This window comes from Penicillium vulpinum, assembly GCF_028829585.1.
Source record: "Penicillium vulpinum strain IBT 29486 chromosome Unknown utg000003l_segment0_segment0, whole genome shotgun sequence".
Taxonomy (NCBI): domain Eukaryota; kingdom Fungi; phylum Ascomycota; class Eurotiomycetes; order Eurotiales; family Aspergillaceae; genus Penicillium; species Penicillium vulpinum.
Genome location: NW_026643243.1, coordinates 1,006,519 through 1,020,451, shown reverse-complemented (window position 1 = coordinate 1,020,451; position 13,933 = coordinate 1,006,519). Strand labels below are relative to the sequence as shown.

The 13,933-nt window shown below is 49.6% G+C and overlaps 7 protein-coding genes across 7 annotated transcripts; 2 read left to right on the top strand and 5 right to left on the bottom strand.

Annotated features, from left to right (window-relative positions):
• Window positions 1–674: 674 nt before the first annotated feature.
• On the bottom strand, window positions 675–2,574 carry N7479_005494 (uncharacterized protein; the record flags this gene model as incomplete). Its single annotated transcript, XM_057253191.1, has 4 exons — window positions 675–1,486; window positions 1,580–1,980; window positions 2,209–2,351; window positions 2,425–2,574. The coding sequence occupies 4 exons, from the start codon at window positions 2,572–2,574 to the stop codon at window positions 675–677; spliced, it is 1,506 nt and encodes a 501-aa protein (XP_057107053.1).
• Window positions 2,575–2,943: 369 nt separating this feature from the next.
• On the bottom strand, window positions 2,944–4,181 carry N7479_005493 (putative DnaJ domain protein Psi; the record flags this gene model as incomplete). The annotated part of the gene is made up of 3 exons (XM_057253190.1): window positions 2,944–3,240; window positions 3,310–3,977; window positions 4,034–4,181. 3 exons carry the CDS (start codon window positions 4,179–4,181, stop codon window positions 2,944–2,946), a joined length of 1,113 nt encoding a protein of 370 aa, XP_057107052.1.
• An 822-nt stretch (window positions 4,182–5,003) lies between these two features.
• On the bottom strand, window positions 5,004–6,908 carry N7479_005492 (putative C6 transcription factor; the record flags this gene model as incomplete). The annotated part of the gene is made up of 1 exon (XM_057253189.1): window positions 5,004–6,908. One exon carries the CDS (start codon window positions 6,906–6,908, stop codon window positions 5,004–5,006), a length of 1,905 nt encoding a protein of 634 aa, XP_057107051.1.
• A 177-nt stretch (window positions 6,909–7,085) lies between these two features.
• N7479_005491 (uncharacterized protein) lies at window positions 7,086–7,909 on the bottom strand (the record flags this gene model as incomplete). The annotated part of the gene is made up of 2 exons (XM_057253188.1): window positions 7,086–7,327; window positions 7,375–7,909. The coding sequence occupies 2 exons, from the start codon at window positions 7,907–7,909 to the stop codon at window positions 7,086–7,088; spliced, it is 777 nt and encodes a 258-aa protein (XP_057107050.1).
• An 869-nt stretch (window positions 7,910–8,778) lies between these two features.
• cpa1 (carbamoyl-phosphate synthase (glutamine-hydrolyzing) CPA1) lies at window positions 8,779–10,146 on the top strand (the record flags this gene model as incomplete). Its single annotated transcript, XM_057253187.1, has 1 exon — window positions 8,779–10,146. The coding sequence occupies one exon, from the start codon at window positions 8,779–8,781 to the stop codon at window positions 10,144–10,146; it is 1,368 nt and encodes a 455-aa protein (XP_057107049.1).
• Window positions 10,147–10,349: 203 nt separating this feature from the next.
• On the bottom strand, window positions 10,350–11,977 carry N7479_005489 (uncharacterized protein; the record flags this gene model as incomplete). The annotated part of the gene is made up of 10 exons (XM_057253186.1): window positions 10,350–10,557; window positions 10,618–10,782; window positions 10,850–10,907; window positions 10,966–11,111; window positions 11,167–11,276; window positions 11,341–11,662; window positions 11,718–11,742; window positions 11,801–11,815; window positions 11,871–11,899; window positions 11,949–11,977. 10 exons carry the CDS (start codon window positions 11,975–11,977, stop codon window positions 10,350–10,352), a joined length of 1,107 nt encoding a protein of 368 aa, XP_057107048.1.
• A 214-nt stretch (window positions 11,978–12,191) lies between these two features.
• On the top strand, window positions 12,192–13,888 carry cwc2 (active spliceosome conformation promoter CWC2; the record flags this gene model as incomplete). Its single annotated transcript, XM_057253185.1, has 8 exons — window positions 12,192–12,571; window positions 12,656–12,733; window positions 12,831–12,856; window positions 12,920–12,948; window positions 13,018–13,085; window positions 13,136–13,261; window positions 13,317–13,353; window positions 13,424–13,888. 8 exons carry the CDS (start codon window positions 12,192–12,194, stop codon window positions 13,886–13,888), a joined length of 1,209 nt encoding a protein of 402 aa, XP_057107047.1.
• Window positions 13,889–13,933: the final 45 nt, after the last annotated feature.

Below are 13,933 nucleotides of genomic sequence, written 5' to 3'. Positions count from 1 at the left end.
TTAGTCAAATTGAACTTCGTGTCGCATATATAGAGTAATTTATTGGATTTTTCAGACTGAAATATCCATCGTGCCTTTCTTCAACTCCATTCAGTCCAACTTCTGCTTGGTGTTATGCACTGCCAACTGGTCACGGTTAGTGTTCGAAGATTGGGTAACGTACCACTCTGCCTTCCAACGTTAACGATCCGCCTCTCAACCGTACTGTTTCCTTATAGGGCTTACTACAGACTAGGTCCTTTGAATGGAACCGGGGAACAATATTAGGTGGGGTGCCGGATACATCGATACCGAAGTGAGCAAAGAGCGGCAAGGATTGAGCACTAAAATGGAAAAGGAAAGCCATGCGCGCGGCCTAAAATCCGGTGCATATGTAGCTAAGTATAGCACTCGAATCCATTACTTCCGGCAGATGGCAGTAGTTGCTTCAACTCTAGCTTGTTACGTAGACAGGCCTAGTTTGCTGTGCAGTACATTCCAGATTTTCTATCCAAACATTAATGAGGTCGAATCATGATTGTGGCTCTAGATGTATACTCCTAGAATCCCCATGCTTTATAATTTCCCATCGAGAACCGGCAAGACGGGTACACTGAAATCAGGGTAGCAGGTAAAGAACTACGAGGGGGAAGGTGAACGCCAGTGAGTAAACCGTCCAGTATCATATAAACCAATCAATCATTCTTATCATGCGCAGCCTCGGCCCGTTTACTCCCAACACCAGACGACCAAGCAACACGAGCAAGCCGCCAAAGCACCCACATAAATCCAAGAGAGATAGCCACACAAGTGCCAAGCTCAATATATTTACCCTGGAAGTAGCCATCCCCGCCCTCAAGTCGTAGAACAGGCACATCGATCTCCTCAACAAGACGATTTCCCGCAGGCTGAAGCTGGTAGAACAGGGTTCGCGGACCGAACAAGCTGTCCCAGCCAAGGTTTGTGCGGTCGAAGGGGTTCACGCCCATCTTCGTGTTGTCCTCGACAGTACAGGCCCAGAAGACGACGGGCCAGGGGATGTGGGCAGTGCGGTGTCCTGTTTCGGAGGGTGGCAGGTAGCGCAGGTGTAGAGGAATAGTTGCGGTCCAATTTGAGGGGTCTGATGTGCTGGCCGCGTGTTCGGCTTCTGGGGGGGTAGCTAGTTCGAGGAGCCAGTTTGAGCCCCAGCGCTGAACGACCCAGTCTGGTGCTTCAAGATCCATTTCGCCTGCTAAAGCACGCAGAGCTACGAGATTGTGAGACTCGAGGAAAAGTGGATCTGTTGTTGCAAGCTGGTATTGATCTCCGAAGATGGTGGAGGGAAGGGTGAGGTATGTGTGTAGAGCGCAAGTTGCGTCGCTGGGTGCTGGTGGTCGTTTGAGTGATGATCGGGGCATGGATATGGACATTGTTGGGTGGAGACCAGTTGGGGGAGCGAAGGAGACGGTGTAACTGGATGGTTCAGTGAGAGACTGGTGGCGAGAGGGGAATGAGAACATGGTTGGTTCTGTATAAGGGTTAGTTGAGGCATTCCGTATGATCAGAGTTAAACAGTCAGATTCAAAAGGCAAGCAATATGAGAAACGCCGAGCCCACATACTTAGCTTCTTGTCTTGTCCAACAACCGCTAACAGCCCGCCCATCTTGATCTCCTCTGGCTCAAGCCCTGCCTCGGCGCCCAACAGACCGAGCTCGATTTGATCGTCAGCCGATGCTGGCGTCTGAAATTTATCCGTCCAACCACCCAAGGGTGGACTGGTCCAGAGCCCGGACATAGTTAAGGCGTGCGAAATGTTGTCATAGTCGATATCGACCGAGTCTGCAGAAAGGAGAGCATCGGCGCGGATATGGCACTCAGGGCCATCTTCACGACTCTGGGAACAGACATTATCCCGAATATATTTGACCAGAGACCGAATGGAAGGGAGGTGGGTGTAATATTGTAGGGAGGCCGAGGAAGCGAATCGTGTCGAGAGAAGCGGGGGGTGTAATGAACGAATCCTGTATAGCAAATTCCGGGTCAGATCAAATACGTGCAAAACATGGTCATGGAGTGTCGTTTATGGGAAAGGAGCAATCTTGAAATACCTCCTGCTTCGAGCAATCCTTATATTGAGCGTCTTTGCTGGGTGCGACTATCGTGCGGAGTAGTGTGCACAGTGCCTCCCTTTCGATACCCAAATCAGTCAATTGCATCTCCCCAAAGCTAGGATATAGGAATGAGCTCACGAAGATGACTCCGACTGGAGAGGAGTATAATTCACATGCAGACCAGGCGAGACCCGGCTACTATATGGCGTGACGGCATCAAAAGACCTCTCGGAGGCCCAACGGAGGTGAAGCTCATGAGATTGCTCGAGGACAGCACGCAACTAAACATAACAAAACAACCTGGTTAGCGTTGCTCGGTTCTCAATAGGGTTTTCATCGACAATCCCTCCTCACCTCCTCTGGAAGCTCGTGCAATCCGACCGTAATGCGATCCTCCCGCGCGGCGTCCAGGTCGCGGACGGAGAGGGATGATGCGGTTAGCACAGCTTGCTGCGGGTCAAAGCTAGCATCGACGCGCTGGATGAAGGTGATTCTTCGTTTCATGGTTTATTTAAGTGAATCAAGGGGTATCGAGTGAAACGAGAGTAAATAGGAGTGACGAATCGCAGGTGATTTCTCCAAGGTATCGCTGGTTCTCCGCATTCGCTCAATTAGGTTAGACTGGGAACATCCATGGATATGTAGATTACGTTATTTGGTCGTGATGACCTCAAACCTTCCAGCCAACCTTGGAAGTATGTATTCATACTACATACAAACATGAATGTGAAGACTACTAGCTGTTGAGTAAAGGCTAAAGGAGGGTATTGATAAACCTCATACAAAAATTCATTCGTGTCATTGTCATTGTCATTAAATACTACAACCCCTTTCACCCCAAACGCCACGTATATGCAATTAAATCAAATCGTTTCAAGGCAGCACATCCCGGAGAATGTCTTTTTGGGAGGCAGTCAAGGTAGTTGGGAAACTGACGTTGGCGCGGATGACCAGGTCACCGCGCTCACTGGGGTTCTTAGAGTTCACCATGCCTAGGCCAGGATAGCGCTCTTCATGGCCGGGCTGAGTTGGACCGGGCTTAGATACACGGATTGACTTCCCGTCAATGGTGCGTACAATACGGTCCCAGCCTGTTAGTGCTTCCTTCAGGCTGAGATCGACCGTTGTGACAAGACTATCACCAGAACGCTTGAATGTAGGATGATCAATCTGTAAAGGGTTGTTAGTAATTGGTTCAATAAAGTGTCTGAGTCACTGTAGCCAGGAGCGATCTCATACCTCTTTTACAATCAGATGTACGTCCTGCCGTCCCCCTTCTTCCTGATCCCCAATATTTCTGTACTTGATCTTTGAGCCAGCACGCAGCCCGGGTTTGATGTTGGCTTCCAAAGTCACTTCCTTGGTAGTGAGCTTGCCCATCCTGTCAAATGTCTTGCTCTTCGTCTTGACCTTTTTAGAGGTACCATTGTAAATTTCCTCTAAAGTCAGTGGCAGGTCTTTCTCAATGATAGTTGGCTCGGGTGTAGGTGCGCGCTTCGGTTTCGAGTATCCTGGACGGCTGCTACGGAAGCCGCTGCCGCCACCGCCGCCGCCCAGTCCTCCTCCAAGCATCGAGATAAGATCTTCATCATCCATATCGAGGCCGCCGCCGCCACCCCCACCCTTGGCAAAGTTGCGGAAGATGTCGTCAGCATTGCTGAAAGTGAATCCACCACCACCGCCAGGGCCGGTCGAGAAGTGAAACTTCCGGGCTCCACCGCCGGGCATACCTCCGGTGGGCATGCCGCCGAAGTTGAATCCTCCGGGCATGCCACCAGCTGCGCCGCCTCCACCTCCCCCTGGCGGGGGCGGTGCAGGGCCGCCGCGCATCAGGTACTCGAGACCGAACTGGTCATAGACTTTGCGTTTTTCGGGATCGGATAGGACTTCGTAGGCTTGTGATACTTCTGTTAAGAAACTGTTAGTCATGTGTGCCAGCCCGAAATTGTGCGGGGTAACGTACCTTTGAATTTATCAGCGGCATTTGGGTTGTCTTTGTTCTTGTCCGGGTGGTGCTTCAATGCTGCCTTGTGATATGCTTTCTTAATCTGATCTTGTGTGGCATCGGGTTTGACGCTCAAGGCGTCGTAGAGCTTGGTCTCAGCAACCATAGTGCGGGGTAAGGTTGAGTTTTATGAGAGAAAAAAAGCAGTTCAAAAAGCGTAGGCCCCAAACCGGAGATGTGCGCTTATGAAGGGGATTTCTGACAGGGAAAAGAATCCTGAGAAATGAGAAAGGGTGTTTCGCGAGAGATGTAGAAGGTTCCAGGCAGAAAGGCGGATCGTGCGTGGAAGGAATTGAGGATTAAAGGTTGAAATCAAAGGAATTCGAATAATCACATAAGATTGGAGAAGAAATGAAGCACAGAAATGCCTGCAAGCGAACTTGAATATACTTGAATGTCAAGTCTGTCCCGAGTGTCTCCTGGTGAGTGACGTCAGGGATCAATGTCTTGACGTGGGTGACTTTAGAAGGTTCGAGAAACTTCTATATAAACTGCAACAACACGATCAATCACCTGGACATCTAAACCATTTGAGAAAGTCTCCAGATGCTATTTGGAGATATATTCAACATTCATCATTTATCGCTTTTGAATATGATCTTCAATTTCACACTCTTATATTGTTTTATTGAGTATTGAAACTACAGAGACATTTAGAGATACGTGTGTCTATCAACTCCCTTTCATTTATCCTAGCACGGTCATCAAGTGCGTTCTACGTGAGAAGTAGGTTTAAAGAATAAGATGAAAGTGAAGATGAAAGAAAACGAAGGGGGGTCATAGTTGTTGGCCCGTCGGAATCAGGAAGGGTGATCTTGGTACTCCCCGATAGTAAGAGTAAGAGCAACGGTGAAATGTGGTGAGGTGAGATGAACTCAAAAGAGATTGGTACAATCTGCAGCCTAGCCAACTCATGAAAGCTGAAACCTCAGATTCCCATCTCTGGTAAAGGCCATGGGACATCCGTCATTAAAAATTGGTCTAGATCAAAGTTCTGCAGGCTAGGCATATCAATCATCAAATCACCCAGCCATGAGAACTCTGCATCTGATGCCAGCGCTTCTGGCGCAGGTTGCTCTTGTCTTTGGCTCTGGTCAGCAAACGCTGTCCGTGCAATCTGTTGATCTTTCTGATCGTCCGCGGGTGCCGCAGCAGCATTGACCCGTAACACTTCAGCAAGAGCACGGGTATCATCCTCCTTTCGCCGCTGATGTAACGCGATAAGTAGGTATGCCGTAGAATACGCTTCACGCATAGAAGGTGTATCATAGGCAGCGAGAACTTCACGCAGAGTCCGCATCGCATCAGCGAGCAGCGCCAAGGCGGCGCGATTGTCAATCGCTAGAAGCGAACAGACGACCTGAAAGGGGACGTTGGCCACTTGGTGCCAGGGGCAGGTGGAGGCGACCATTCCTCGTGCGGCGCGGAGCCCGCGGCCGGCCAGTGCGAGCACGCGGTCAAGAAGGTTAGAGGATAATGAGCCATGTGGATTTAGAGCGCGGAGACGGCGGTAAATGCATAGCATTAGGTTGCATTGGACTAAGATTAGGGAGGGTTCGGAGTAGATGATGTCCAAGACTGATGTGAGGGCTGTTTCAAGTTCTGGGAGATCTTGTGGTGACGGCCCTGTTGGGTCGAGGTTTTCTGAAAGTGGGAGGAGGTGGAAGAGGTCTGCGCGTGGGACTCGGGGTGGTGCTTGCAGTGGTGGGTTGCGGGATGGAGGTCCTCTTTTAGGAGAGAGGACTGTGGCACCGTGAAGGACAACTCGGGAACGGCCGAGGTCGAAGGAAATCCACGTGTTGAGGTGACGAGCCATACCAAACAGTCTTCGTCGGGTTTCGGGGTCGCTGGTGCCCCGGTTTCCTAGTATATCGCCATTTTGGCGATTGCGTGCCTCGGGCGATACTTGAAGCAAGCCTACTGCTTCTGGATCTGAAGTTTCAAGGTGTAATCCTGCAGCTTCGATGAGATGCATCAGTGTACAACTGGCCATCCATGCAACATGTGGTGAGGCTGTCATGCGTAGATACGCAGCACGCAACACCCAGCCTGTCACTATATCGACTGAGGGTATTTCCGCTGCAAGTATACTCTTATCTAGTAGAATGCGCGCGGTCTCGATGAGTCGAAGTTCCATTGCTATGATTTCACGCCGCGAAAATAGATACCCGAAGGCAGCCACGCCGCATAATACAGCATCATAGGGGTGGTCCGCAGAATCCATCGGAGATAACGAAGATTCCCAGCGCTTTGCGATTCGAGTAAAGATCATCTTACGGTCCAGAAATGTATAACATGAATCGACCTTCTCAAAGTAAATCGCGGCTAGCCGTCGCATCTCTTCCTGTGAGATAATTTTGGTGATAGTCGTCGGCGTCGGCGCCGTGACGGGCATCGAAGGAAGCGCCGACGATACTATTGGCGACATCCGTCTTTCGCCAACATTCCAAGCAAACAATTGCAACCTTGGTGCATGCGCCGGGTCAATTTTCAGCCCAAGTTTGCGAACAAACGCGGCACCAGAATTGGCCTGTAGGGTAACGCCCTCTGAACTGCTTGTACGGCGGGGAGAAGCCTGTACCGTGGCGCTAGCTGCGGCTCTAGTAGGATTTGGAACTGCATTGGGCCAGCCATCTGTAGGTCGCTCATTGAGTGACAGGCTCGCTCGGTACAGACTATGGGATCCGGCGCGCTTCTTGCGCGCACTGTATTGGCATTCCGCGCCAGTTTGGGCACACGTGCTACAAGGCTGTCCACCTGAACATTTGCGCTTTCGCGACTGACATAAGGTGCAGGCTAAACGCGAGCGCTTGCGAGGTGTTGGCTCGGACATATTTGGAAAACTACGAGGAGCATCGCGGGGAGTTTGATGGGTAATTGGTGCCAAGCAAATTAGACGTTTCCCCTTTTCAATTTGAACTACGGAGTACGGAGTACTCCGTGCACTGAACCACTTCGATACATGAGGTACACAGGTTTTTTCTCAACTCTCCGCCATTCACACTTCGGTTCAATCCTGGTATTTTCTTCCATCTGGATAACCCATCATTCCCTCGATTTCCTTCAGATCTGGCATTCCTGCTGGTCCCGGCATATATTGGAGATTGTCCCGAAGGGTCGTGCCATTCCACCATATTTCGTTCTTGTGCAGCGCCTCCATGATCTTCGGTGCGTCGATGTATGTGCGAATTTCAACCATCTGGTCACGATACCAGCGTGTGAACCAGACATTGGTGATATCGAACTTGTCACCTGTAGTGAGTCAGCAATGTTGAAGATGGGAAGATCTTCTTCCTTACCAGAATTCATCACGCCTTTAAACTGAACCTCCTCCACTGACCATTCAGCGTTACATCCGCCATATATTCCCCGGGGGTGGATCTCAAACAGATCTGCATGGTCAAAAAACAACATGCTGACTCGACGCAGAGCGTTAACGTAGAAGTGCATTAGGTCATGATAGCGGCCAGCGATCGGGTGATGCCCGACAACAGTGAAGCTGACATTTTTGTGGATAAGTGTGAATAGTTTGCTCATGTCCTTCTCGAGGTGTTTGAATGAGTCCCAAATGTGCGGTTGAGACGCATATTTGCAATCTGTAGATGGGTTCTCGAATTTAAACCCTTCTCGGTCATGAGGTATAGGGTCGTCTACAACTCCAGTACCATTGCATTTGCCATCTGGGTCGACAATTCCAGTGCCGTCATCACATCCTGACTTCAGAAGTGGGCTCTGGGTATTGTCTCCGAAGATTGAGAGAATGGAGCGTCCAAAAGTTGCGGAAGGTAGGAGGAATGCCAATAAGGCATAGGATATATATTGAGACAAAAGCATTGTTTAATTCTTTTTATATGAGAACATGAGAGGCTACCTGTATTGATTATTTTATCTCATATCCAACGTACTTCTTATAGCTGGTGCTACCTTTATTTCAATAATGTGCCGTGATGTTTCCCTTGCACTACGTTGTCACCCTGAGCCTAAACGTTTGGAACTCCGGATGTGACACAACCAAACCTACCGAGATATTGTAATTGAGCGACGAGTTTCTCACATTCTCACACAGAAGACCGATAATTGAGCACCTCTTAGTGGTCAATGGTGTGCCCAACATGCAGGGCTACTGCAATGTGCCATTGGGTGGGGAAATAGTACGGTGTACGGTAAACAGAATCCAGGCCTTCAAGCTACCTCAATTGTTGATGATGCCTATCTTTCGATTCTTTGAACTTATATGTTGTATAGATTTGATGATCCCATTGAAAAGGGTAAACAATTCTCTGTGCCTGATAGATACCGTTGTCCAGGCCGAAAGCGGCGATTGGATGAGTCAGATCCCCTGAGCCGGGTGCCGATAGCAGAATTTTGACGCGCTCCGATTGGTTGATTACGGTAAAGTCGGTGAGAGCACGTGCCACGGAGTCGGAGATGAAAAACCTCTTGTTTCCCTTCTGTGCCATTTTCTTCCCCATTTTTCTACTCTAAAATCTCAACCCAAAAAATCCTTCATGTTGCGCTAAATAGCGACCCCTCCATTTCATTCTACCATACCCTGACTGCCACCTGCTCAGTCGCGCTTATGTGTTTGGCACCCTCGATCTTTACCTCCCAGGACTATATCTCGGACCACCTTTGGAAAGCCAACATCAACTGAATAGCTCAAGATTCTCTCCCGATTTACAATTGTTACTTATAAAAAAAAAATGATCTCCAACATCTTTAAGGCGATGCCTTCCCGGGCTTCTGCCTTTGCCTCGATGAAGCGCCCTGTTCAGGCTCGCTTCATGGCTACTGTGCGTCAACGTGCCGCTATGGAGCCTGCAACCTTCACCATCCGTGACGGTCCCATCTTCTCCGGCAAGTCTTTCGGTGCCCGTTCCAACATTTCTGGCGAGGCTGTCTTCACTACCTCCCTGGTTGGATACCCCGAGTCCCTGACCGATCCTTCATACCGTGGTCAGATCCTTGTTTTCACCCAGCCTCTGATCGGCAATTACGGTGTCCCTTCCGCCGAGAAAGATTCCAATGGACTGTTGAAGTACTTTGAGTCTCCCCATCTCCAGGCAGCCGGTGTTGTTGTTGCCGATGTCGCCGAGCAATACAGTCACTGGACTGCTGTCCAGAGCCTGGGCGAGTGGTGTGCCCGTGAAGGTGTCCCTGCTATCTCTGGTGTTGATACTCGTGCTATTGTCACCTACCTGCGCGAGCAAGGTTCTTCGCTGGCCCGTATTACCGTCGGCGAGGAGTACGATGCCAATGAGGACGAGGCTTTCACTGACCCTGAGCAAATCCACTTGGTGCGCCAGGTCAGCACCAAGCAGCCTTTCCATGTTGCCGCTGCTGATCCTCACTCCCACGTTGCTGTCATCGACTGTGGTGTTAAGGAGAATATTCTTCGCAGCTTGGTCGGCCGTGGCTCCAGCGTCACCGTCCTCCCCTTCGACTACCCCATCCACAAGGTCGCCCACCACTTTGATGGTGTCTTCATCTCCAACGGCCCCGGTGACCCAACTCACTGCCAGGATACAGTCTACCACCTCAAGCGTTTGATGGAGACCTCCCAGGTCCCCATTTTCGGTATTTGCTTGGGCCACCAGCTCCTGGCTCTGGCCACTGGTGCTCGCACTATCAAGCTGAAGTACGGAAACCGGGCCCACAACATTCCCGCTCTTGACCTCAGCACTGGTCGCTGCCACATCACCAGCCAGAACCACGGTTACGCCGTTGATGCTTCAACTCTGCCTTCAGACTGGAAGCCGTACTTCGTCAATCTGAACGACCAGAGCAACGAAGGCATGATCCACAAGTCTCGGCCCATCTTCAGCACCCAGTTCCACCCCGAGGCTAAGGGCGGTCCTCTCGACTCATCCTACCTCTTCGATATCTACCTGGACTCTGTGTTGAAGTACAAGAACAACCAGGCTGGCCTTTACCCTCAGCGTGACAGCCGTCCCAGCCCTCTGCTGGTCGACCTGCTCGCCAAGGAGCGTGTGGGTGTCCAACCCACCATTGGCCAGCAGAACGTGACTGCTGCTGCTGCCGCCGCCGCCGCCATTGCAGCTGCTGCCTAAGTATGTCGATGTGTTTGCAGGAGGAGTTTTGGTTTTGAAGGTTAATGGGTTGTTTGGGTGAATCTTCTTTCGTGTATTTTGTTCATAGGTTCTGTTCATGCTTGGTATATGAAATCAACAGCATTAAACCCATACTTTCATGTCCATACTCTTTGTAGTCGTGTCAATCTTTTCGTCTTTTCATCGTTCTTGACCCTTAAGTTCTACTTAGCCACTATGGATATCACATCCTCATCAGCAACCAGGTGTGCCAATCCTACCCGCTGCGGAACATGTCTTGCGCTCGCTCCCCACACCATCGCATACTTGAATGTGTCCTTAATTGTGCGATGAATCTGGTCACAAACATCCTCAACGGTGGAGTCCTTGCGTACGATGAGCGCCTCATCGAACTTAGGATCCTCTCCCTTTCTGTACATACGATAAGTATTAGACATGTCAATAGAACTAAAGGTCATAGATGAACCATACCGTTTTGTGTAAAGCCGCATTAGTCTCAGTTCCTTCCAGATGCGTTCGACAACGTCTTGCACACCGAGGTCAAGTTCACAACTCATGACGGCTGTGTAAGGTTCGCGGGCAAGGGCATCAAGGAATTCGAGGCCAATGCTGTCGACCTTGTTGTAGACGTAAAGACTGGCAGAAAAGAAGACAGATTAGCATTTGTTAGTCGGATATCAACTATAATGAGTGACAATCCTACCAGCGGATGTACTTCCGGTGGTCCTTCATAATCACATCGATAAAGTCATCAATTGTAGCTATAACGGGGTCTCAATCAGTCATTTGCTCTGGTTGTTGGATCAAAGCACCACATACCATTCTCATCTCGCACGAGTACTTCGCAGTTAAGAATTTTGTAATCACGGAGCACGTTGTAAACCATCTTTTCATCCAAATTCTTTGGAGGCGTCGCAAAAGAGATCTTCATGCCGCCGGCCTTCTTGATTTTCAAGTAGATATTACTGGGATCGTATCAGCCTTTGAGTCTGTGCAAAACTTCAGGCAAGGTATACATACGGTGGCTCCTTGTTCAGCCGAATTCCCACGGCATCCAGCTCAGCCTCGAGTAAGGCTCGCTGTTCGGCACGCTTTGTGGCGTCCAAAACCATCAAGATCAAATCACTTGTCTGGAAATAGAAAACTTGTCAGTATTTCTGTACTCTCTCACATCAAACAAGTTAACCCGCGCACCTTTGCGGCCGAGATGACCTGCCGACCACGGCCCTTGCCTTCGGAGGCACCTTCAATGATACCCGGCAAATCCAAGATCTGAATCTCAGCACCGCCATACTCGAGCACTCCAGGGATAGCCGTCAGCGTGGTGAAAGAGTAAGCTGCAGCCTCACTCTTGGTCTTGGTGATTTTAGACAGGAATGTAGACTTTCCGACAGAGGGAAAGCCAACAAGAGCCACTCGTGCATCGCCGCTCTTGCTGACATCGAATCCCGCGCCACCGCCAGAGCCAGCACCTCCCACTGGCTCTAGAAGCTGGGCTCTTAGTCGGGCAAGCTTTCTGAAAAAGCTGTTAGTTTATATTTGAGATTGAAGTCAGAATATTAAGACTATACCCTTTCAATAGACCCAAATGGTATTCTGATTTGGAGATTTGAAAATTAGATCAAACCCTTCTTCGATCGAAAGGGCATCTTACCTGTCGCCTTGTTCTCTGTGGGTCATTAGCGGGGTGATATATGTTTAGGTCTAAGGATAAGAACACTTACTCTGCGTCCGACGCATCTCATCCTCGATCCTGTGAAGATCAGTAAATAGGAACATTCAACGATTAACTGGAGACATACTCCTTGATCTTTTCCGTAATGTTCACCATCGTGTCGGTTTTTTTGAGGCTTATCGCCTGCGAAATCACTAAATCTTTTCTCTGATGCTTGTGCCTCAGAGAGGGAAATAGCAAATCCCGCCTACGTGGGTGGGCACTTGCCAAGTGTTATGTAAGCACCTCAGTCAACGGCCCAGGACGTCGACCTTTTTTTTGAAGCTCAAGCTTAACCTTCCAACTCAACCTCTTCAACACACACACGACCATGGCAGATATATCAGTTGCTGAGCCACCAGCTCCCATTTCTAGCACTACCCCCGAAACCCATGACCCCAATACTGAAGAGATGACCGTTGCAACAACCGGCGCCGCGGATGACACTCTGCAAGGAGATCAGCAGCTCCAATCGGTCAAAAAGACAAAAATTATTCGCAGGAAGAAGCGTCCAGCGAGGATACAAGTCGACCCGTCAACCGTCAAAGCTGAGCCTGCACAGCAGCCCGGACTCGACTATAATATTTGGTACAACAAAAGTGGCGACAACGACGACAAATATGGCCTCAGCCAGCCTGCGCCTAGTCGCTGCAATATTGCGCGTGACTCGGGATACACTCGTGCTGATCGCATTCCGGGCTCATTTTTCTGGTAAGAAAATTTATCCTTAATGGCTTTCCTGGCCACCTCACGTGTCGCAATAGACATTTGCTAACATTTTTCAATTTCATCTAGTATACATTTTGCGCGAGGTGTTTGCATGAAAGGTCAGGACTGTGAATACCTTCATCGTCTACCGACGATTCATGATATGTTAGTGTGATTCCAATGCCGTACATTATTCGAGGGCTCTCTTATTCTGTTAGACTTGTCGGATACAAAACAACTCGGCTAATCAAGTTATTTCTAGGTTCAATCCGAACATGGACTGCTTTGGTTAGTATCATTTATAACCTTCCTGTTGATAATTGACGACGGACGACTGACTCCAGACTATAGGGAGAGACAAGCACAGCGATTACAAGGAAGTTAGTATCATGTCTTTGTGGTTGGGGGAATTTCTTCCATATGAAAATATCGCTAACGCTTTGAAATAGGATATGTCGGGAGTAGGCTCATTCACGCGCCAAAACAGGACAATTTACGTGGGCCGGATTACGGTTTCGTGAGTACCTTGAAAAGTTATACTTCATATTCTTGCTAATCAATATCTAGCGATGACATCGAGGAGGTTTGCTCAAGGCATTTTGCTGAATGGGGTCAAATCGAAAGAACAAGAGTGCTTACTGGACGGGGTGTGGCTTTTGTGACGTACTCATCTGAAAGTAACGCGCAGTTTGCGTGAGATCCCCTTCCTCAAGTTCTTTGTTTGTACCAAACTAACATATGACTAAAGTCTAGTTGCGATGCAAAACCAAAGCTTGGATCACGAGGTAAGTTCAATTTTTCAATGCGCAAAATTCGACATGCGAGATATGATACGATGGTACTAACCTCGAGTAGGAAATTCTTAACGTACGATGGGCAACGGTTGACCCGAACCCAATGGCACAGAAGCGCGAGGCACGCCGGTTAGAAGAGCAAGCTGCCGAGGCTGTGCGCCGGGCTCTTCCCGCAGCTTTTGTAGCAGAGATCGAAGGTCGAGATCCCGAGGCCAAGAAGCGCAAGAAGATCGAGGGAACTTTCGGACTACAGGGCTATGACGTTCCAGATGATGTGTGGCATGCTAGAACCCGTCAATTGGAGGATGCGAGCCAGGCTGCTCAGTTAGAGGCACCTGAACAACCGATGATGATCGAGTCTGCTCCGGTTTCGGCGCAGGAGCAACAGCCACAGAGTAATAGCATCTTTTCCAGCTCTGCCGTTGCAGCGCTGCGAGGTCTTAATGGTGGAAGGGTGACAACCCAGGCACCCAAGGCCATTAGTGGACCGTTAGTCGCCTACGGCAGCGACGATGAGAGTGATTGATTTACGTCCAGTCTGTGCGACACATCAATCTATCATGACTGCGAA